Raw genomic sequence first — 24,086 nt, forward strand, 5'->3', positions numbered from 1 at the left:
AGCCAAAGATATCTTCTCAAGGATCCTTGAAAACTGAGCAAGTTTTAGAAATGCTGTGGATACTTAATTTATGGTTAGATTTTGGCATATAAAAAGTCTGGCCACAGACATGATATAAAGTATGACTAAATGGCTGATATGCATATTTCTTTTCTTTTCCTATTGTATTGTAAATGTTCATAATGCCACTAGTCAACCATGCAGTTGGACACCAAATCAGTCATGCATCTTATGGCCAATTTATATCATATGTCTATGATCCCTTGATTGAAGCTGAGCAGCGATACCAAACAAGCCCATCCAGTAGCGCTATTTCTGTCTAATTTGCAGGCCCTTTACGCCACTACTTAAGGTGAGACGAGACACAGCCCTGACCACCAGCCGGCCAGGAAATAGCATAGCGATCTGATGCTCACTGTTTCAGTAGCTCCCATTGCAGTGCATGGAGAGCTACAGAAACAGCGTAGCACAGCAAGCTATGTTTCCCTAACTCAGAAACAGTATAGCTTGCTATGCTATGCAGTTTCCGTAGCTCTCATGCACCGCAATGGGACCTACTGAAACAGCGAACGACGGGGCGCTAGGCTGTTTCCTGGCCGGCTGGTGGTCAGGGCTGTGTCTCATCTCGCCTTAGGCTAGGGCTACACGACGACATGTCGCACGACACACAAGGCACAACTACACTGCAACATGTGTTGCGCGACATTGATGTCGCAACAATGTCACGCGACAATTTTATAATGATAGTCTATGGTGTCACACTGCGACTGCGACTCCACAGTCGCAGAAAAATCCATCTTGGATAGATTTTTTGCTATTGTCACGCGACATTGGTGCGACAAAATGTCGTGCGTAACAGCGAGATGAGACAACCCCTTTAAAATACTGTCTTGTCAAAGGTATCACATTATATGTAATCATGTTACCTGATCTTCCATAACTTTTTGCAAATCCATACTAGTCCGTGTGAAAAAGGTTAATGGAGGTGTTGGAGATGGCCCTTCCTGTAGAAGCTCTTGCCTGTTAAAAAAAGGAATTTTTATAATAATTGATCTCCATATACTGTGTATATGAATACATTTGTTTTTCTTAGAATAAAAATTAAATATTTTTATCTATTTTACAGTTGAACTTACAAATGTAAAATGAGTTTGTCAGCAGTTTTGAGCCCTACAAAACTGCTTACAACACTATTGAGGTGACAGTGAGAGTGGGGCAAACATACCTAGAGTGAAGGTGATGCAGGTAGCATGACCGGGAAATGAAAGATTTCATTCCCTTGGTGCCATGACGGCAAGTGCCCAGGAGGTGTTCCCTCATGTTCAGTGATCTGCACTCTCTGTCCTGAGTGCTTCCTGACCCCTCCGCTCCCTTGGCACCTGTGGTTGGGGTACCAGTGGGTTAAAAATTTGGATTTCTTAGTCATGCAGCTTTAATGTCATCACTCTAGATATATCTGCACTACTCTCCCTCTCAATTTTTCAGCTCTGTGAGCAGTTTTGAGGGCTTAAAACTGCTGTCAGACTCCATTGAAAATATGAGTTTTGCTTTTTAGGCTCTGTTCACACTATGCTAGTCTTGCTATAAAAACATTGCAAACCCAACTGAAAGAAAAGCAAAGATTCAGTGTGAACAAGTCCTATTCATTGTGGATATCTTGCTTTTAAAGGACTGTACATACTATTAATTGTACTTTCTTCCCCATTTATGTAAGAAAGTCAAGTCAAGTAAAAAATGTTTTATCATTAAAAAGTTGAAAGCCAATGGACCCTCTTATAAGTCAGTTTGTCTGATTCATTAGGAGCTATTCCAGAGCCATCATGGTTAAAATAATAATGGAAGCCATGATGCCAGTGTGAACACATTCTAGTTGGTCATATGTTTTACATCAAAGTCATCCAACAGTTATCTCTCCAGTCCCCCTGTATACATGTTGGTTCATGTATAGGTTCTGAATAGGGAGAGGGGAGAAATCCAGCACCCTGATCCTTATCTTCCCCCATACCGAACACCTGCCGAAGAGTCTGGTTGCCCCCACACACATTAGATGGCCAATTGTTTTGTGTATTTTTATTTTTTATTCATTAATCAAATTGTTATTTTAGTTTAATTTGACATGGAATACTCTTACGAAACCCATGAACTGGTAAATCAATTTACTGCCTGCCTGCAAGATCAAGTTTAATTGTGGCACTGCTCTTTTCGTGTGCTGGTTGTCACCAACATGCAAGGCGACTACACATCTAATAGCTGTCTTCAGTGTCTGGCATAATAAAAAGCTTCATGTCCCCTCTTGCATACTTAGTGTACTGTAAAATTATGATCATTCCATAGAAGCTGCAGCCAAGGACAAAACAAAAATATAATTTTCCAGGAGAAAATCACAATACACCTCAGATCTTCCTGAGAAAAATATCTCACTTGTTCAGTTGAATACGATACTGCATTTAAAATAGAAGAACACAGGTCCATTCATATGGCATTTCATGAGTTGATGCATATTTAATGTAAATGCAGTAGCCATTTTATGTGTAGTAATAAGAAAAATATGAAGTCTAGTTTGATTAAAACTATTAACTTTTCTCAGAACAATCGCTCTTATACAGGCGACATAGAACTTTCAGCCTGCTGGAAGCACTCTTTACTCCATGCAGCAATTCCCAGCCTAGTTTGCAAAGATTTTTACATACAAGGAAAGGATGGTGAAATCCATAGGTGACACAAAATCTAAAGCAGCTGTATCATGGCCCAGAGTAAGCCCCCTCAGTTGTAGAAAGGTGTTCTTTTATCTATCTCCGATATGAGGATTCTCATATTATGAGCTATGACTCGTCAGGGCATGGGCTCCACAAAATGTCTATAACCTGCTATAGTAGCTGACACATTAGCAGCAGATCCTTTCAGTTCAGTAAGTTGAGAGGTAGGACCTCCATGGATTAGACTTCTGTTTCCAGCACATCCCACAGATAAGAGCATTTTAGATTCCAAATCAAAACCCCAAACTCTTTGTCATGTTCCTCAAACCATAACTGGACAATTTATGTAGTGTGGCAGCCATTATCTGTCTCATTGCCATAAAGTGGAGTTCTTGATCTGCAACAATGTTTAGATAGGTGGCACATGTCACATGAATGCCAGGAGCCAGCACAACATTGCCCAGAGCATCACACTGCCTCAGCCAGCTTGTCTTGTTCCCATAGTACATCCTGGTGCCATCTCTTCCCAATAAACCAACATATAATACTAAAACACGGGGGGCACACCAAATATAATGAAACAGAGTGCTGGCCTGGTATATAAAGAGAACATGAACAAAACCAGACAAAGAAATACCATACAATGGCCGCACCTCAAAGAATTATGCAATTTATTTAGAATATAAAGGTTTAAAAACAACATTCACATGGAGCAGACCCCAAGGATGGTACAATACAAATGTAACAATGCGTTTGTATGCATGTGGTAATGTCCCACAGGGAGAGCAATACATGAGCGGAAACACAATCGGATCCCTGAAAAATAATCTCCCTCAATCCTATAGTGGAAGCACAAACATAATGGTAACACACAAAGCATACAAAACCCATCCAAGAGGAGTGCACTAAAGCCTGACGCGTATCGCTAGTGCCTGGACTAGCTTCCTCAGAGGTCCATGTATAGTCTAATCCTAGGAACTCGTCCTATATAGTCAGTGAATTAAATTATCAAATTCGATAAATGTACAACAGCTGTGGTCATACCTGTTAAACTCATTAGGTAAGGGGGTCAGTGGGAAACCGCCGATGGAGGTCACTTAGGGGTAAACCAACATAAGCAACACACACTTACTCAGAAATCCATGTGTTGTAAAAGACCAGGCCATCTTCCTCCAGTGCTCTATGGTCCAGTTCTGATGATCACATGGCCATTAAAGGCACTTTTGGTGATGGACAAGAGTTAACATGGGCACTCTGACTGGTATGTGGCTATATGTGAGGTCTAAAACCTTTCTAACATAGCCAACGTACATTTTGTAATTCAGTAGCTAGACTAAACCTTGTTTCCCCATGACCCTGTCACCAATTCACTGGTTATGCGTTCTTGGACCACTTTTGGTGGATGCACACCAGGAACAAGACCTGGAATTTTGGATTGCTCTGATCTAGTCATCTAGCTATCTCAATTCAGTCCTTGTGAAAATTTCTCGGCATCTTGCCTGTTTTTCCGACTGTACTTCCAACACATCAACTTCAAAAACTGACTTTTCACTTCCTGCCTAATATATGGTATTTATTTTTCACTCTAAGGTGGAGTTTCAACAGGGCATTGCAGTCACCTCATGGAAACTCAGCCTAAAGAAGCTATCAATTAAACCATCTAGAATAATGTCAAAATCCTGTGTACCATTTCTGAGCTTATGTAGACTAGATATGAACATATTTAAATTTGCACAGTCAAAAATAAAAGATGTAATTTAAAGAAATGCTAATTTTCAACACTGCAAACCTATGGACAATGTGTACAACCTCAGTCTACCAGTAATTGAGTAGATTTGTCATGTTTATAACCTGATAGGTGTCTTCATTCATTTGCTGAGTTTACTTCCAGGTTAAATATAATAGATATAACTTTCATTAATTTCCACAAAATGACAGAATTCTGAAAGTAATGTCTAAAATGCATTGTGACATGAAGCAAATAATAGCTCCTGTTCAAATAACAAAATTCAATTGTCCTTGGTTCCAAATCTGTAGTATACTTAGTATTCTGGTTCTAACTATGCTAGACCTTATCTAGAGAATAAAACACTAGTTGAGCTTAGGACACCAAATTCCCTAAAGGGGAGTTGTAGGTGAATTCTGCCATTGGATTGTTTTTTCCCTAGGTATTGCAGCAGCCAAAACATTACATAAAGGAGAAACTCTTCTGCTAACCTTAATATTTTAACAGCCAAATATTCAATTCCAGAACACATTCCAGGTGGAAAGTCAATATCTACTACTGTTCAATTTATTTCAGCCTTTAATCATTTTCTGCATGTAATAAAATATACCCTACAATTACATTGCTATATCATATAAATTGCAGTTCTCTTAAAACCATGAGGAATCTATGTACCCTTATTGAACATTTTAATTAGCATTATTTTTATGATTGTTAATATACTTTAGCTTTATTCAATCTTTTAGCCTTTTCTGCTATAGGAAATTAAGGTCAATTAAGTTTCCTAACAATCAAGGACATACAGTGCCTTGCAAAAGTATTCACCCCCTTGACTTTTTTCGTATTTTGTTACATTACAGCCTTAAAGTCAAACTTTTGTTAATTTGAATTTTATGTGATGGATCAGAACACAATAGTCTAAGTTGTTGAAGTGAAATCAGAAAAATATATAAATAAAACTATTGTTTAGAAATAGAAAACAGAAAATTGGCATGTGCGGATGTATTCATCCCCTTTGTTAGGAAGCCCATAAAAATCTCTGGTGCAACCAATTACCTTCAGAAGTCACATAATTAGTGAACTGATGTCCGCCTGTGTGCAATCTAAGTGTCACATGATCTGTCATTATATATACACACCTTTTTTGAAAGGCCCCAAAGGCTGCAACACCTAAGCAAGAGGCATCACTAACCAAACACTGCCATGAAGACCAAGGAACTCTCCAAACAAGTAAGGGACAAGTTGTTGAGAAGTACAAGTCAGGGTTAGGTTATAAAAAAATATTCAAATCTTTCATGATCCTTAGGAGCACCATCAAATCTACCATAACCAAATGGAAAGAACATGGCACAACAGCAAACCTGCCAAGAGACGGCCGCCCACCAAAACTCACGGACCGGGCAAGGAGTGCATTAATCCGAGAAGCAGCACAGAGACCTAAGGTAACCCTGGAGGAGCTGCAGAGTTCCACAGCAGAGACTGGAGTATCTGTACATAGGACGACAATAAGCCGTACGCTCCATAGAGTTGGGCTTTATGGCAGAGTGGCCAGAAGAAAGCCGTTACTTTCAGCTAAAAACAATAAGGCACGTTGTTAGTTTGCGAAAAAGCATGTGGGAGACTCCTAAAATGTATGGAGGAAGGTGCTCTGGTCTGATGAGACTAAAATTGAACTTTTCGTCCATCAAAGATAAGGCTATGTCTGGCGCAAACCCAACACATCACCCAAAGAACACCATCCCCACAGTAAAACATGATGGTGGCAGCATCATGCTGTCGGCATGTTTTTCAGCAGCCATGACTGGGAAACTGGTCAGAGTTGAGGGAAAGATGGATGGTGCTACAGTACAGACCAAAAGTTTGGACACACCTTCTCATTCAAAGAGTTTTCTTTATTTTCATGACTATGAAGGCATTGAAACTATGAATTAACACATGTGGAATTATATACATAACAAACAAGTGTGAAAGTACTGAAAATATGTCATATTCTAGGTTCTTCACAGTAGCCACCTTTTGCTTTGATTACTGCTTTGCACACTCTTGGCATTCTCTTGATGAGCTTCAAGAGGTGGTCCCCTGAAATGGTCTTCCAACAGTCTTGAAGGAATTCCCAGAGATGCTTAGCACTTGTTGGCCCTTTTGCCTTCACTCTGGGGTCCAGCTCACCCCAAACCATCTCGATTAGGTTCAGGTCCGGTGACTGTGGAGGCCAGGTCATCTGGCGCAGCACCCATCACTCTCCTTCATGGTCAAATAGCCCTTACATTCAAAGTTTTCCCAATTTTTCGGCTGACTGACTGACCTTCATTTCTTAAAGTAATGATGGCCACTAGTTTTTCTTTACTTAGCTGCTTTTTTCTTGCCAAAATACAAATTCTAACAGTCTATTCAGTAGGACTATCAGCTGTGTATCCACCTGACTTCTCCTCAACGCAACTGATGGTCCCAACCCCATTTATAAGGCAAGAAATCCCACTTATTAAACCTGACAGGGCACACCTGTGAAGTGAAAACCATTTCAGGGGACTACCTCTTGAAGCTCATCAGAGAATATGACATATTTTCAGTTGTTTCACACTTGTTTGTTATGTATATAATTCCACATGTGTTAATTCATAGTTTTGATGCCTTCAGTGTGAATCTACAATTTTCATAGTCATGAAAATAAAGAAAACTCTTTGAATGAGAAGGTGTGTCCAAACTTTTGGTCTGTACTGTAAATACAGGGATATTCTTGAGCAAAACCTGTACCACTCTGTGCGTGATTTGAGGCTAGGACGGAGGTGATGGAATGGCCTAGTCCAGGCATGCTCAACCTGCGGCCCTCCAGCTGTTGCAAAACTACAACTCACATCATGCCTGAACAGCCTACAGCTATCAGTCTACAGTAGGGCATTGTGGGAGTTGTAGTTTTATAACAGCTGGAGGGCCGCAGGTTGAGCATTTCTGGCCTAGTCAAAGCCCAGATCTCAATCCAATAGAAAATCTGTGGTCAGACTTAAAAATTGCTGTTCACAAGCGCAAACCATCCAACTTGAAGGAGCTGGAGCAGTTTTGCAAGGAGGAATGGGCAAAAATCTCAGTGGTAAGATGTGGCAAGCTCATAGAGACTTATCCAAAGTGACTTAGAGCTGTGATTGCCGCAAAGGGTGGCTCTACAAAATATTGACTTTAGGGAGGTGAATAGTTATGTACATTGACTTTTTCTGTTATTTTGTCCTATTCGTTGTTTGCTTCACAAAAAAAAACAACATCTTCAAAGTTGTGGGCATGTTCTGTAAATTAAATGATGCAAATCCTCAAACAATCCATGTTAATTTCAGGCACCAAAATATGAAAAAAGTCAAGGGGGGTGAATACTTTTGCAAGGCACTGTATGTACCAATGAAGGAAGCCAACCATTGTGGAGAAACAAGGATTAGGCCTCCTTGCTGAGAGAGCCCCATTTTCTATGTATGCCACTGCAATCAATGTGTTCTCTGTAATAATGCAGGGAATAAGGGCTAGAAATGTTGATCTGCAGCAGATAAATGTGATTCATGCTTTGCATATTCAGTGGGGAACAGAGTAGTTATCTTTAGCCAGCAACAACAGGTAAAGAAATGGTTAAGGCAACAGTGAAGAATGTAATAGTACATAAGATAGAATGGATACTAATAGAATAATTGTAAATCATCCTCCCTTAGGCATCCTTCATGACAGGTAATTTTCAAGTATGCTCTGATACAGAAACAAATGTCTTCTTTACCCCGTGCTAAATGCTTAACATAATAATACTGCAATTCCATCTCTTATGTATCTTTAGTCATCTGTACGACTGATCTGTACATCATGTTATCGGGATGGGACTTATCCCAATTGTTTCATTAGCACAGAGAAAGCAGTGCTTATTGATAGACAAGCCACACTAGTAACTTTGACATTTACTTCGCCCATAAACCTGATTAAAAGCTGTAAATTTAACATTTCCTCCCATGTTCTGAATTATAATCAACTTTCATACAATTTAAACAATGTTATACTTTACAAGTAAAAAGTATCTGTATAAGCATTGACTGGGCCCATTGACCAAAGGGGTTCTCCGGCTACAGATATTGATGATCCATCCTTAGAGTAGGTCAACAGTGTTGGATTGTTGGGGGTCCAACAGTTCTCTTGCGAAAATAGTTTTTTCTAAGCCTGAGTTTTTTTTGCATCATGGGTGGGTCACATTGTTTGGTACGCTACTGCCACAATTCAACCTAGAAACTCACCTTGTTTGAAAATCTTGACAGTCCCTGAGATTTATGAGATGGCAATTTATGGTAGCGATAAAGCAGGGGAAGCTAGGTGCACCAAATGGAAAGGCCCTGACCTCAGCGTACCAAAGTCTTATTTGCATAAAAAAAGAGGCATTTCTCAGGAGAAGAAGAAAAGTATGGTTATGTTTTGTGGCACCTGCTCTGCATGCTGGTATGCTTACTTTAAAATGTATTATGGAGATGACAGATTTTCTTTAACAAAGTGGGGGAAAATTCCTGATTTTGTTATAGAGAAATTTTGGGCATCTGTGCGCAAGAAAGACTTAGCACAGCTTGAGCAGGTTCAAAGGTGATTATCAAAATTAGGTTTAGTTAGTTTAGAAAAAAGACGACTGCGGGGAGAACTAATAACTACAGTTAGGCCCATATATATTTGGACAGAGACAACATTTTTCTAATTTTTGTTCTGTACATTACCACAATGGATTTCGAACAAAACAATTCAGATGCCGTTGAAGTTCAGACTTTCAGCTTTAATTCAGTGGGTTGACCAAAATGATTGCATAAAAATGTGAGGAACTAAAGCATTTTTTAAACTCAATCTCTTGATTTCAGGGGCTCAAAATTTATTGGACAAATTAAATAATTGTAAATAAAATGTTAATTTCTAATACTTGGTTGAAAACCTTTTGTTGGCAATGACTGCCTGAAGTCTTGAAATCATGGACATCACCAGACGCTGTGTTTCCTCCTTTTTAATGTAGATTTAAGATGTTTTTTTTAGCAAAGTACAATCTAGCCTTCTTATTCTTGAGGCTTATGAGTGGCTTGCACCGTGCAGTGAACCCTCTGTAAATGCTTAACATAATAATACTGCAATTCCATTTCTTATGTATCTTTAGTCATCTGTACGACTGATTTGTACATCATGTTATCGGGATGGGACTTATCCCAATTGTTTCATTAGCACAGAGAAAGCAGTGCTTATTGATAGACAAGCCACACTAGTAAATTAAATAATTGTAAATAAAATGTTAATTTCTAATACTTGGCTGAAAACCCTTTGTTGGCAATGACTGCCTGAAGTCTTGAAATCATGGACATCACCAGACGCTGTGTTTCCTCCTTTTGAATGCTCTAAAAGGCCTTTACTGCAGCAGTTTTTAGTTGCTGTTTGTTTGTGGGCCTTTCTGTCTGAAGTTTAGTCTTTAACAAGAGAAATGCTCTATTGGGTTCAGATCAGGTGACTGACTTGGCTATTCAAGAATATTCCACTTCTTTGCTTTAATAAACTCCTGGGTTGCTTTGGCTTTATGTTTTGGGTCATTGTCCATCTGTATTATGAAACGCAGGCCAATCAATTTCGCTGCATTTGAGCACACAGTATGTCTCTGAAAACCTCAGAATTCATCTGGCTGCTTCTGTCCTGTGTAACATCATTAATAAACACTAGCGACCCAGTGCCACTGGCAGCCATGCATGCCCAAGCCATCACACTGCCTCTGCCGTGTTTTACAGATGATGTGGTATGCTTTGGAGCATGAGCTTTACCATGCCTTCACCATACTTTTTTCTTTCCATCATTCTGGTAGAGGTTGATCTTGGTTTCATCTGTCCAAAGAATGTTCTTCCATAAGTGTGCTGTTTTTTAAGATTTTTTTTTAGCAAAGTCCAATCCAGCCTTCTTATTCTTGAGGCTTATTAGTGGCTTGCACCGTGCAGTGAACCCTCTGTATTTACTTTCATGCAGTCTTCTTGATACGCCTATATCCTGCAGAGTGTTGTTCACTTGGTTGGCTGTTGTGAAGGGGTTTCTCTTCACCATGGTAATTATTCTGCGATCATCCATCACTGTTGTCTTCTGTAGGCGTCCAGTAGTGATGAGCGGCAGGGGTAATATTTGAATTTGCGATATTTCACGAATATTTGGTAGAATACTCGTCATATATTCGTAAATTCGAGATTATTTTCTTGATCGCGAAAAATTGGCAATGTAATATTTGTGTAACGCGAGCGCAATATAGTTGTGGGCTACTTTTGCTACATTTTTCAAGCTGCTAGAAGTTTCCTGAGACTGGAGAAAATGGTTGGCGCGGCAGAACATTACAATAGCTTTATATGCAGATAGAGTGCTCCAATATATTCGCAATTGCGAAATCGGCACTAATGATGCGAATATTTTGTCGCAATACGTGCAACTTCACATTTTAACAGGTCTGACTACTTATTAGTGATTGGTGCACTAAGTATTGTTGTGAACTTGTGACATCACAGCAATATGTATGTATGTACAGTACAGACCAAAAGTTTGGACACACCTTCTCATTCAAAGAGTTTTCTTTATTTTCATGATATGAAAATTGTAGATTCACACTGAAGGCATCAAAACTATGAATTAACACATGTGGAATTATATACATAACAGACAAGCGTGAAACAACTGAAAATATGTCATATTCTAGGTTCTTCAAAGTAGCCACCTTTTGCTTTGATTACTGCTTTGCACACTCTTGGCATTCTCTTGATGAGCTTCAAGAGGTAGTCCCCTGAAATGGTTTTCACTTCACAGGTGTGCCCTGTCAGGTTTAAAAAGTGGGATTTCTTGCCTTATAAATGGGGTTGGGACCATCAGTTGCGTTGAGGAGAAGTCAGGTGGATACACAGCTGATAGTCCTACTGAATAGACTGTTAGAATTTGTATTATTGCAAGAAAAAAGCAGCTAAGTAAAGAAAAACGAGTGGCCATCATTACTTTAAGAAATAAAGGTCAGTCAGTCAGCCGAAAAATTGGGAAAACTTTGAAAGTAAGGGCTATTTGACCATGAAGGAGAGTGATGGGGTGCTGCGACAGATGACCTGGCCTCCACAGTCACCGGACCTGAACCCAATCGAGATGGTTTGGGGTGAGCTGGACCGCAGAGTGAAGGCAAAGGGGCCAACAAGTGCTAAGCATCTCTAGGAACTCCTTCAAGACTGTTGGAAGACCATTTCAGGGGACTACCTCTTGAAGCTCATCAAGAGAATGCCAAGAGTGTGCAAAGCAGTAATCATAGCAAAAGGTGGCTACTTTGAAGAACCTAGAATATGACATATTTTCAGTTGTTTCACACTTGTTTGTTATGTATATAATTCCACATGTGTTAATTCATAGTTTTGATGCCTTCATAGTCATGAAAATAAAGAAAACTCTTTGAATGAGAAGGTGTGTCCAAACTTTTGGTCTGTACTGTATGTATGTATGTGGCATATATACATACATACAGCACTATGTATGTAGCATGTATGTATGGACAGCAGAACCATCAGAGTCAGCTACACTATATCACTATCTAACCTACACTGACCATCTTCCACTATCTGTATTATATACACTCACCTAAAGAATTATTAGGAACTCCATACTAATACGGTGTTGGACCCCCTTTTGCCTTCAGAACTGCCTTAATTCTACATGGCATTGATTCAACAAGGTGCTGATAGCATTCTTTAGAAATGTTGGCTCATATTGATAGGATAGCATCTTGCAGTTGAGATCTGGTGACTGTGGGGGCCATTTTAGTACAGTGAACTCATTGTCATGTTCAAGAAACCAATTTGAAATGATTTGAGCTTTGTGACATGGTGCATTATCCTGCTGGAAGTAGCCATCAGAGGATGGATACATGTTCTCATTCTGTTTACGCCAAATTCAGACTCTACCATTTGAAAGTCTCAACAGAAATCGAGACTCATCAGACCAGGCAACATTTTTCCAGTCTTCAACAGTCCAATTTTGATGAGCTCGTGCAAATTGTAGCCTCTTTTTCCTATTTGTAGTGGAGATGAGTGGTACCCGGTGGGGTCTTCTGCTGTTGTAGCCCATCCGCCTCAAGGTTGTGCGTGTTGTGGCTTCACAAATGCTTTGCTGCATACCTCGGTTGTAACGAGTGGTTATTTCAGTCAACGTTGCTCTTCTACCAGCTTGAATCAGTCGGCCCATTCTCCTCTGACCTCTAGCATCCACAAGGCATTTTTGCCCACAGGACTGCCGCATACTGGATGTTTTTCCCTTTTCACACCATTCTTTGTAAACCCTAGAAATGGTTGTGCGTGAAAATCCCAGTAACTGAGCAGATTGTGAAATACTCAGACCGGCCCGTCTGGCACCAACAACCATGCCACGCTCAAAATTGCTTAAATCACCTTTCTTTCCCATTCTGACATTCAGTTTGGAGTTCAGGAGGATTGTCTTGACCAGGACCACCCCCCTAAATGCATTGAAGCAACTGCCATGTGATTGGTTGACTAGATAATTGCATTAATGAGAAATAGAACAGGTGTTCCTAATAATTCTTTAGGTGAGCGTATATAAGCTAACTAACTAACTAATGTAATGACACAGGAAAGCAGAGAGCACAGCAATAACACTGCTGTCTTTTTGAAAACTGCAAAATACTGCATACAAGGGCTGCTGGGGAGGTTCTTATATACTAAAGGGGTAGGCAACTTTCCTATTGGTTGCTAGGGATGTTGCTAAGCTCAGACAAAGACATTGCAGCCTTCTCATTGGCCCACAAGCAAGAAGGGAGGTTACTGATGAATAAAATCTTGAATATATACTGTATCACTATATTCTAAATATTTTCGAATTCTCAAAGTGCCGATATTCACTATTAATATTCGCGATTCGAATATTTGCGCCCAACACTAGGGTCCAGGTCTTTTTGCATTGTTGTTGCGGTCACCAGTGCTTTCTTTCTCAGCATATACCAAACTGTAGATTTTGCTACTTCTAATAGAGTAGCAATTTCTCTGATTTTTCTTTTTCTGTTTTCGCAGATGAAGGATAGCTTGTTTCACCTGCATGGTCTAGTTTTGGTCTTGTTTAGAAATAGTGAATAACATATAACATGTGGCTGACAGGTTACTAAATGATTCCCTGCAGCCACAGCTTGACCTACATGGATATTAGTTATCTACTGAGTACATAGTCTATCTACATTTAATTTCATCAAATGCCAATCTAATATACACTCTCTGTCATATAATTTTTATAAAATGTTGGTCCTGTTTTAAATTTCCAAGAAAGTAGCTTCCATATTAGCTCCTAGCTGAAAAGCACTTGGCAGCCTGTATTCTGCTAAGGCCACTCTAGGAATTGGAGGGTAATTTGAATCCCTGACTCATGCTGTATATATTAAAAGGGTTATCCTGGAAAAGGTAATAATGACTTATCCTCAGGATAGGTCATCATTATCACATCAACAGGGGTCCAAGTCCCAGCTGTTTCAGGGAGCCGCTGCGCTCACCGAAGCTCTGGTGTGCGATGCAGGCTCCCGACAACTTTCCAAGGGCAGCGCCATACATTGTATAGTGGCAGTGCTTGGTATTGCAGCTCAGCCTCATTGACTTGAATGGGTCTGAGTTGCAACTAGGCCACGTGACCAATGTACAGTAATGTCACTGGCCTAGGAAGAGGTTGTGCCACTCAAGGCTTTTTCTAACAGCTAATCGGTGGAGGTCCTGGGCATCACACCCTCACAGATCTGATACTGATAACCTCTCCAGATGATAACTCTTTTCCTGGATAACCCCTTTAAGGAGTGTAACAAATGCAATTTCTTCTTATAGCACACAAAGAAAATATACTCTTGATTCCCTAAGATTCTGTGATACTCTAACAAAAATAAACTGTAATTCTGCAAGCAATTATGTAAATAAGTTTGTGCTCTTTTTTTCAAAATTGTACAGCATTTGAATAACCTTGATAGAAAAACAAAGAGAACACTAAAAAGAAAAGAAAATTATATAATGGAAAATTTTAAATTGCCTTAATGCTTAAGAGGAGGGAAGTAATTTCACAAAATATGCTATAACTGAAAACATAATTTAATTCAAAACAGGAAAATTCAGGTTTAAGTGCATTTAACCCCAAAATCCAATTTCCTCCATGTCAGACTCCAAAAAGTCCTGGAAGCTGAAATATTGGTTATTATTTGGCAGGCTACTTGCACAGCTGCTTTAGCTGTGTATGTGTCTTCTTGTGACATGAAGGAAAAAATGTGTTTCTTTCCCTGACTTATCAAACACTGTATAAAAACCTCCAGAGTGCATTCTTTGTCTTTTTTATCCTGCAGAGCTGCAAATTTTTCATTCAGATCACGAAAAACCCCATGTGAGCATGATTTCCGGACACATTAGGATCTAAACAGTGCTCTAACCCTAGAGGTAGGCAACTCTAAAACTGGCCATACATTTTAGGTAACTGTCGGATGAATGACAGCTAGCGCTCCCTTCCCCCTCCACCATAAACATTACGAGTGTTCACGGGTTCTGAATAGGGAAAGGTGAGAAAGCCACTGCCAAACACCTCATCGAAAATAAAAGGATCGGGAATGTTGAAATTAAATTACATGATCTATCTCTCCCATGATATCTGAAAATCTGGAGGCCTTCATACACATTAGATAGTCAGTCGTTTGGCTTCACTGAGATCGGAGACTTTAGCTGAAAATAAAGGGGTTTTCTGGTACTTCTGGTACAGAGTTGCACAGAACAGATGATTGGTAAGGGTGTCCATTTCCTGCCGATCAGGTATTGATGGTCTACCTGAGGATAGGCCATCAGTAAAATTTACCAGAAAACCCCTTTAAGCTAATGTGTATTGCCAGCTTTTGCCACAAATGTGGCAATTTTTCGAACATGTGCAATAACATTAACACTTCTATCATTTATAGGGGTTGTCCAACCTTCTACAAGTGATGGCCTACCCTCAGGATAGACCATCCTTATCTCATTGGTGGGGGTCCAACACCGCGCACCCCCTCCAAACAGCCGGAACTACATAGCTACATCCATTGTTCTGAGGACAGGAGCGGCACTTCCGTAACCAGCTCTGCATACTACACAACAGATGGGCTGTGTAGATCTGGCACTAGAGCTACAGCAGTACAAATTGGTGGGGGTGCGGGGTTTCGGACCCACCAATCAGATAGTGATGGTCTATACTGTGGCCCATCCTTCATTTCTAAAGGGTTGGACAAGTTATAATGTCTAGAACTATTGTAAATACTGTATGTAGACATATATTATATTGTTCATAACTTTCATACTACGTAGTTAAAAAACATTATTTAAGATTCCTTCAACCCTTTGAAATTCACTTTCTTATCCTGTATCTCTGCCTAATATATTGTGGTTACAGCCTTGCTATCTCCACTAATGAAACCCTCATTAATATTTTACCAAACAGCTGTTTGCATTTGGACTCAGAACAAACGATTTTATATTTTTGTTTTATCTGAGCATGAGGTTTATGAGTCAGAAGCTTCAGTAGTCTACTGTCGATTGTTACTACAGCCAGCAAAACAAAGTATAAGTATTGATTTACTGCTCAGACAGACTGTTCACTGATGCTGTAGGGTCCATGACGAACATAAGTTACATTTCTGAAATGTAATTCAGCAGAATGAAATGACAGGTATAAAAAAGTGATTGTAGGACACAGGGAAGGATTCCTATCCACAGATTATTTTACCTATAGGTTCTTCAGAATTAATGTGTTAGGTCAGAATAATGCAGGGTACTTTTGTAATCAAATTTGCTTACTTTCGTGAAATATTCAAGATTTTTCTGCTTTAGCAAAAAAATCTAACTTTTATAGAATTTCAGAGCAGAACAGCACTGGCGAGGGGGTGTGGCGGTTAGTAATCTTTTTTTAACCACTGTTGACCTATTATCTTCATAAAAAAAAAACGAAATTACATTTTTGTACTGTTTGTCTAATGCAGCTTGCGTTTCTTCTAATACAATGCAAGATACTCACTGCCTAAACCATCCATCAGCTTTCTGATAGGTCACTCAGCATTCCCTTTTGTTATTTCCTGAATGTTTAAATAAAATAAGACTTGAGATTATATTTTCATGCAATAGAGGAGATAGAGGGCTGCAGAGTAAGCTATCAGGAATAGGAACTGAACAGAACTGAGCAGCTTGCACAGTATTAGGATACATGCGAGCTGAAAATGATAAATTGCTTGCACAGTATTAGGATACATGCAAGCTGAAAAAGATAAATTAAGCAATTTTTTAATAGATTTTAGACAAAAACCTATTAAAATACATTTTATTTACAAAAATGAATGCAATGCAATAAAATACCATAAAAGATGTCCATAGCCTTTAACCCATTACAGCTCAGTGACGTAATATTATGTCATGGCAAGAGGGTCATACCTGCTCCGTGTCATAATAGTACTCCATGCTGTAATAGTACATCATGGCGAACGGGCTCAGGAGCTGTATTACACTGCAGGCTACCAGCTCTTACTGCCAGGATCAGAGATAACTCCAATATGCGCAGTTTCACACCTCAGATGCCTCCCTCAATACCAACCACAGCATCTGAGCTGTTAGACGGGAAGGAAGCTCCTTCTGTCCTCAGATTGGCACTCTACAAATGAAATTGCAGGGTGCCTATTGTTTGCCATGGCAGCCAGGGGCCTTCCGAAGGGCCCCAGGTCTTCCATGTCCTAGCAGCTAATACATCCTGCATCTAGCAGTACATAGTAGAGTACCTGTCAGAATCACTATGCACTGTAATACAGCAGTATTACTACGCATAGTACAAGTGATTAAAAGACTGCAGGGACAAAAAAAAAGTTCAATACAATTTGAAACATTCCCCATAAAATAATAAAAAGGTAAACAACCAAATGTGTTAAAATATCCTATTCATTTTACTGGCATGGTAAACACTGTTAAAAGAAAAACTCAATCAGTATCCCGCTAAATAAATTGAATATAACATTTTCTAAATATCCCATGTTTACAAAAATAGTATCAATAAAAACTATAGCTTGCCCATCAAAAATGAGACCTCACACAAATATAAATGTCATGGGTATCAGAATAGAGCGACACAAAGCAATCATTTAAAAAAAAGTTTTTTTTTACATTTTTGTCATAGAACATAAAAAAACATATAAATCTATAATCTTACCGACCAGCAGAATAAAGTTAAAATGCCATTATTGCTATGCTGTAAACACTATAAAAATGAAACCCTAACCATATTGTCGAAATTTTTTTTATTTTTTTTATGTTATACAATTTTCCTGATGTAACCCAAAATGGTATCATTACAAATACAAAATGTGCCACATATAACAAGCCCTAACATGGCTATCTTGGAAAATACAAAAAAGTTACAGCTTTTGAAATGCAGGTGTATCTAGGTGTTATGGCCACTACTGCAGAGAAGATACAAGGTGGCAGGACTGGAACTTCTGCACATTTGTGCCTATGCGAGCTCCCACGGTCCCAGCCACCAAAAAGGCTAGTGCTTTGTCCTATAGTATGTAAGTGTTTTAAAGTGAATTTGACGGTTTGAGAATAATTAGGCTTAAAAGGCTTAGTGATGAAAATATTTACTAAGTGTGATTAAATATAAGGTAAAACAGACAAATCACATATGGAATAAATAATAATTACATGGTCTGCCCAATACAATATGGGGGGTGGACTCCATGGTGATACAAGAGATAGGGATATTGTTTCAATCACATCCTACCTGGATGATTTTCCTCAATGGAGTGGCCATTAAGGCCTCATGCACAAGGCCATTGCTCAGCCGTTCCGTACATTAGAGACCACAATTTGCGGTCTCCAATGCAAGGGCAACATCCATGCAGCTGCTGCAGACGGATCCAGACCCATCGGTCGGGGCCCGTATATTGCTGACCCTCCGTTTGTGGACCGCAAAATGGGCACGGCCGGGCAACGGCCATGTGCATGAGGCCTAAATGTCTGTGTGCAACAAAGTTTATACCTTTCATCTACTCCTCCAGTGTGCAGCCCGCATGTCTCTGAGATAAGAGCTCAGGAATTTGGCTTTCTCAGCACTATGGGGTTGGCTATGTTATATAACTATCATTACACAGAATATAAAAAGTAATATAAAAGAGAACATAATTAAATGGGATAGAACCAATCAGCACTTACAACACAGTAAGCATGGCCACTGCTGCTGGATTACAGGGTGGCCATAACCCCCTGGATACGAGCAGCGTATAATGCGATGGAAAAAATCAATCAAGACAGCAAAGGAGGCAATATGGACCATCACAATACATTAGTAATTGCCTTGTATTAACGTTCTCTACATGATACTGAAGTAAGACAACCCCTTTAACGGGTTAAAATATTTTCCTTTTTATTCCCCTCACTCTAGGCACAAGAGTTGTGCTTGAGGTTAATTATACATTATATTTCGAACAATAACCTCCTAATTTGTTAATTAGCTTGATGGTGAGAGATTGGTTTGTAGACGGGCAATACAGTGTTGGATTCATGGGGGATACTGAGATAAAGGGGGCACAGACGCTCACAGAGGAATGGAGATTGTTTGGAACTATTTTCCATTAGGAGAAGCTGATGGTTTTGTTGTGTTAACAACAGATAAGAACAAGAAAAACCTTTTTACTTAAATGAACCGAGTACAGAAAGAATCTGGGTCTCCTTGTCCAGCAAATTCACATGAAGACAGAAGGAATCGCTGCAATCTAAATGTGCATCAGCTTCACCTTTAATTTCACTGTCCCTGTCTATACCTTTCCATTCCATTTCTTCCTTCTTGGAAGGGCAGACAGATATTTGACACAAAGTTCTCGACACTTTAGGTAATAGAAAGGGGTACATTTCATTAGCAATGATAAACAGTTATGATCATGAATGTAAGATACTGAATTTAATTTCATAAAGTGCAAAATAATACATATACCAGATAGAAAGTGAACTTGCCAAGGCAGAATGAGTGGCACTTTGCTGATTACTATCCACAAGAAAAAGAGTTATTATCTATATGTTTGGACGACCTCACATTTAGAATGCCACAGTGTGGATATAAAAGAGCTATTCTAACCTTCTATACGTTAATAAGAACCTACCCCCAGAAATCTCACCCTATAGACAGAGGGATGTGCCACTTGTACAGTCACAGAGAGCAAACCAGGTGATCCAGCTAAGGGCACTACTACTTAGGCACTTTACAGTGCATTATTTCTAAAGTGAATGTTGGTGGGGCCAAGGTATAGCATTGTTCTTTTGGAATGTATATGACAGTGTTATTTGACCAACATACAGACGTGTCCTTCTCTACATTTGCTCTTATCCGGAGATGAGTTGTGTAAGATGACCTGCTTTTAAAAACACAATTTTGTGATACTGCGTCATGAGATGTCTATCCTATATATGTCTATATGTGGCCATTCTGTGGTTGTGATGTGAGTTGCAGCCTGTCAAGGGTGCTGCTCGCATATTGCAATATTACTCTGCATTTGTGTCGTGAGACATGAGTCCTTCCTAATTCAAGAAAAGGTAAGAGTGGACACATCTGTACGGCACTGTTATTTGGGTTAAAATGTATTCCATACTGTATGGTGAATCCATTCAATGTTACTCTATATGACAGTACAACAAGGAAAAGTGATGCCATCAATAAGTACTGCAAAGAGTACCATCAAATATAAGGTCGACTCTGCCTATAGGGCATCAATGACCCATGAAAGCTGCAGCAGCTGAAAGAATAGTAGCCCTCAAAAGGCTGTGGGAAGTGCCATTGGTAGTAATGAGTGTTATATACCGTCGAGATTCCATATAATATTTTATCTAAATCAAGAAGATGTATTTTTGAGAGCTGAAATATAAGGTTAAAAAATAAAATATTTGCTAGGTTTCCAAGACAACTCCTTGTGTATTGCATCTGTAAGATAATTAAAGGGGTTCTGCATAGATATAAATGTATGTTACAAACTGTCAGTATGTGAACGACAAGTCTTGGTCATATAAATAAAAAAAACAAGAGACGAAGTCTAAATAAGAGAAATTCCAAAATGTGCCTAATGTGGATTTACCATATTCTGCGTAGTCGTGCAGGTGATGGCCATAGCCTGACGTCATATCATTTTAATACTAACAGCTTGCTACACCCTTTTAGCTGCTTTTTCATACATTTGGGGCCATGAAGCAGGGTCAATTAGCTGGAAAAGAGCAAAGCACTCTCAGCATTATGTGCAGGGGGTAGGAATGCCTCAATGTCAGTGTGGTCGAACTCTAGCCATTCATGGCAGAACCCTGACTGATGTCAGAGCAAGTCTCATTTTGGCAGCCACTGCTGTACATCCTCTTATTGCCTGCGTGCCATGGACCTACCATGTACAGAGGACACTGGGAACTGGAATTTGGGGAGCCCCAGTCAAAGGATGAACAGTTTTCTTTATGTAAAATGACCAAACTTGGCGCATTTTACTCATTATAAAATCTTGCTAAGAGTTCCACTTTAACTAAAGGCAGTAATTTGGAAACAAAAACGGTCTTTTACTTGAGTTTCCTTATGTAGTATTACATTTCATTTCAAGGTAAAAAAAATTTTTTTTACAAATATAAGACAAATCTAGAAGGGGGACAAATATATTTGATGTTTGGCTAATCAAGAAAAAATAATTACATGGAAGAATTTTCCAATAACTGATGAGGCTAAGAGTCTCATTTTTATAGTAATAAGCAATGTCTCCCAACCCCAATAGGACATGGATTGAAGGTTTACATTATTTAACCAAAACAGGAATTAGCATAAGTTTTTTTCTATCCCAAATATAGTTGTATTTCCTTGAGGAGAGGATTGGGAATCACTGGTATAAAGCACCGTACAGTATCTCAATTACCCTACAGGTGTATTTTTGAAAAATGGTTGGCTGCCTATTGCCACCACTAGGGGAGCACTCTATATGTACCCTCTTTTAAGGGCAAATACATTTGTACCCTCTTTTAAGGGCTATACATTTTAAACAGATCGTCCCTTAGTCGTCTCATCAGACACCAAAACGTAACCTGAGCAGCATTTAAGCGTGTTGCTCAATTCCTGCAATTGTAGTTACCCTTTAAATGAGTTGTCTGGTCATTTAAAGCAGCTCTGTCTGCTACGTCTCAACACCCCCTTCCTTGATTGACAGCGCTAGAGTACGACTTTGACTTGGTCTTGTGCTGTCAAGTAAGGGGAAGGGGGTGTTTAGACGTCGGTAAGCGCCGGATAGCGGTGCTTGCATTGAAAAAGCCCGCCTCCTGGTGCTCGAAATTGCCTGCCAGCAAAGTAAAATTAAAAGTACAATTTTAGCAATATGACCCCTTTAAGAAATGAGTAAGTTTGTCTAAACTAATGCAAAGGAAAACGTTATAAAGAATAACTGCAACCTTGATCGATTAGATTAACACATGCCGATATTATAAACATCATTGGAACATCCAGGGTAAATACTCCCAATTCCATACAATATCGGGGAATAGAAAATTGTTCTAATCAATTATTAATCAGTGATGAACATCACATCTCTGTTAAAAAACTAAAAAACCCTGCTCATTAGGAATTAAGCCACATAAATCAGGCCCTGTTATAGAGCACAAGGGGAGTCTGTCAAATTCCCTGAAATATACAGTAACTCTTCTAATTAAAATTGTGAATTAGAAATAAAAATACAACATTAATGAAAACTATGCAAGCATCTTTGCAATGTAAATGCTAATCCATCCCAATTAACAAACAACACTAAACTAATTACTTTCATAAACAACATGATTAATTCACTATCACAGTATGACATTTGCAGTATTTTAGGATTTTTCAATTGCCTCTTGATGACACGGCAAATAGATTCAGGCTGCCATCTGCTGTGTTTTGAGCGCATCACAGGCTGAAAAATGAAGGTGCTGGAAACGCTCTTCTTGGCCGTCATTCTAGCGTACGTGTCCTCTGCATGAGTACAGCATCGCACCTAATGTCGACTCCGTTAGGCCTTGTTAAATAGATTTGGGAATACAGCAGAGATGATGGAAACTTGGACTAAACAGAACTGAAGCTGATGCAGGTTGCAGTTTAGTCTATGACGTAATACTCCCCAATGAACACACCAGGACATCGAGGCGCGTTATTAATTTACAGATAATTGTATCCTCCTTGCTAAAAAAAAGTATCTAACATAATCAATATGATAGCACAAAGGGGAAAGGTCTGTAATTGATATTGTATGTGTTATGCATCTATCACCACGGGATTTGTGGTCTCTGTAATGAACTTTATCAGCTTTTCCCCCCTAATTGAATCTTTTTAAATACAGACAGTATATCATTTCACCCAGCCATAACTCCCATCTGCATTTGAAGGACTAGACTTAGAATAAACTCAGATAATATATCACAATCAATACTCACTGATGACCTAAACCTCCGATGGGCCTTGGGCTCTGTTCAAGTTATATATCTACCTGATCACGATTCATACATCGTTTAACATGCAACCTCATAATGCTGTGTAGAGAACATCACGTCATGCAACTTTCTAACATAATGTGGGGAGGAAAGGGGATTTTTCAAGTGCAGCAATCCAGACTTCTGGCTTCAAAAAAGTCGCAAAAAGAGGGCTTTTGGTCTTGTTTGTGATTTGATACCTCTCATTCCGGTTTTGAAAAGTAAGAGTGGATAGTTATGTTAATGTAGTGTAGGTCGCACAAATGTTGCAAATTCACTCCAGCAGGGTAAGGCCTCATGCACATGACCGTTGTGTGCATCCATGTCCGTTTTTTCGTGATTTTCTGTGGACCCATTGACTTTCAATGGGTCCGTGGAAAACTCGGAAAATGCACCGTTTGTAATCCGCGTCCGTGATCCGTGTTTCCAGTCAGTCAAAAAAATATGACCTGTCCTATTTTTTTGATGGACAACGGTTCGCGGACCCATTCAAGTCAATGGGTCTTTGAAAAAACACGGAGGCACACAAGATTGTCATCCGCGTCCATGATCCGTGTCTGTTTTTTTCCTATAATTTTCAAGGCAAGCTTGAATTAGATTTTTTTTTCACTTTTCTTGTCTAGTGATCCTCCAAAAATCAAGGAAGACACACGGAAAAAAAAACGGACATGGATCACGGAACAACGGAACCCCGTTTTGCAGACCGTGAAAAAATACTGTCGTGTGCATGAGGCCTAAGTGGCATAAACTGGAGTAATATCTAGACATATGTAAATCAAACAACTTGAGACATTTGGTAAATTTGGTGCAAATAATGGTGATGCAGACTCAGGAAAAATTCACTTAAAATTTGCCCCTCGTGATAAATTCCCCGCTCTGTGTTTTACCCTCTGTAGAAAAGCGCAAGGGGCCATCGTTGACGGAAGATATGTGTCACCGATGTTCCTGGCCTCGGTGAGGTAAGAGCCAGTCATTTTAAGTGTCAGCAGCAGCTAGTGCTGACTGACACTATTCGTTATTTAGTGTGGCTGTAAAGCTGATCAGGGCCGGCTCTTACTGGGAGCAGCCAAAGTGCAGTGTGGGTGGTTGTTCCCCACGTTCTAGGCCGGGTTTTGGTTAGAGATATAAAACCCAGCCAGCAGT

General features: G+C 39.5%; 1 protein-coding gene across 3 annotated transcripts in view; it reads right to left on the bottom strand.

Moving 5' to 3' along the window:
- Positions 1–24,086, bottom strand: part of TMEM232 (transmembrane protein 232) — a 286,864-nt gene that overhangs the window by 30,803 nt on the left and 231,975 nt on the right. For all 3 annotated transcript variants that reach the window (XM_040420202.1, XM_040420203.1, XM_040420204.1), the window contains one exon: positions 927–1,020. In XM_040420202.1, coding sequence (XP_040276136.1) covers positions 927–1,020 — 94 coding nt within the window. The remainder of the gene's footprint in view (positions 1–926; positions 1,021–24,086) is intronic.

This window comes from Bufo bufo, chromosome 2 (genome assembly GCF_905171765.1).
Source record: "Bufo bufo chromosome 2, aBufBuf1.1, whole genome shotgun sequence".
Classification (NCBI taxonomy): Eukaryota; Metazoa; Chordata; class Amphibia; order Anura; family Bufonidae; genus Bufo; species Bufo bufo.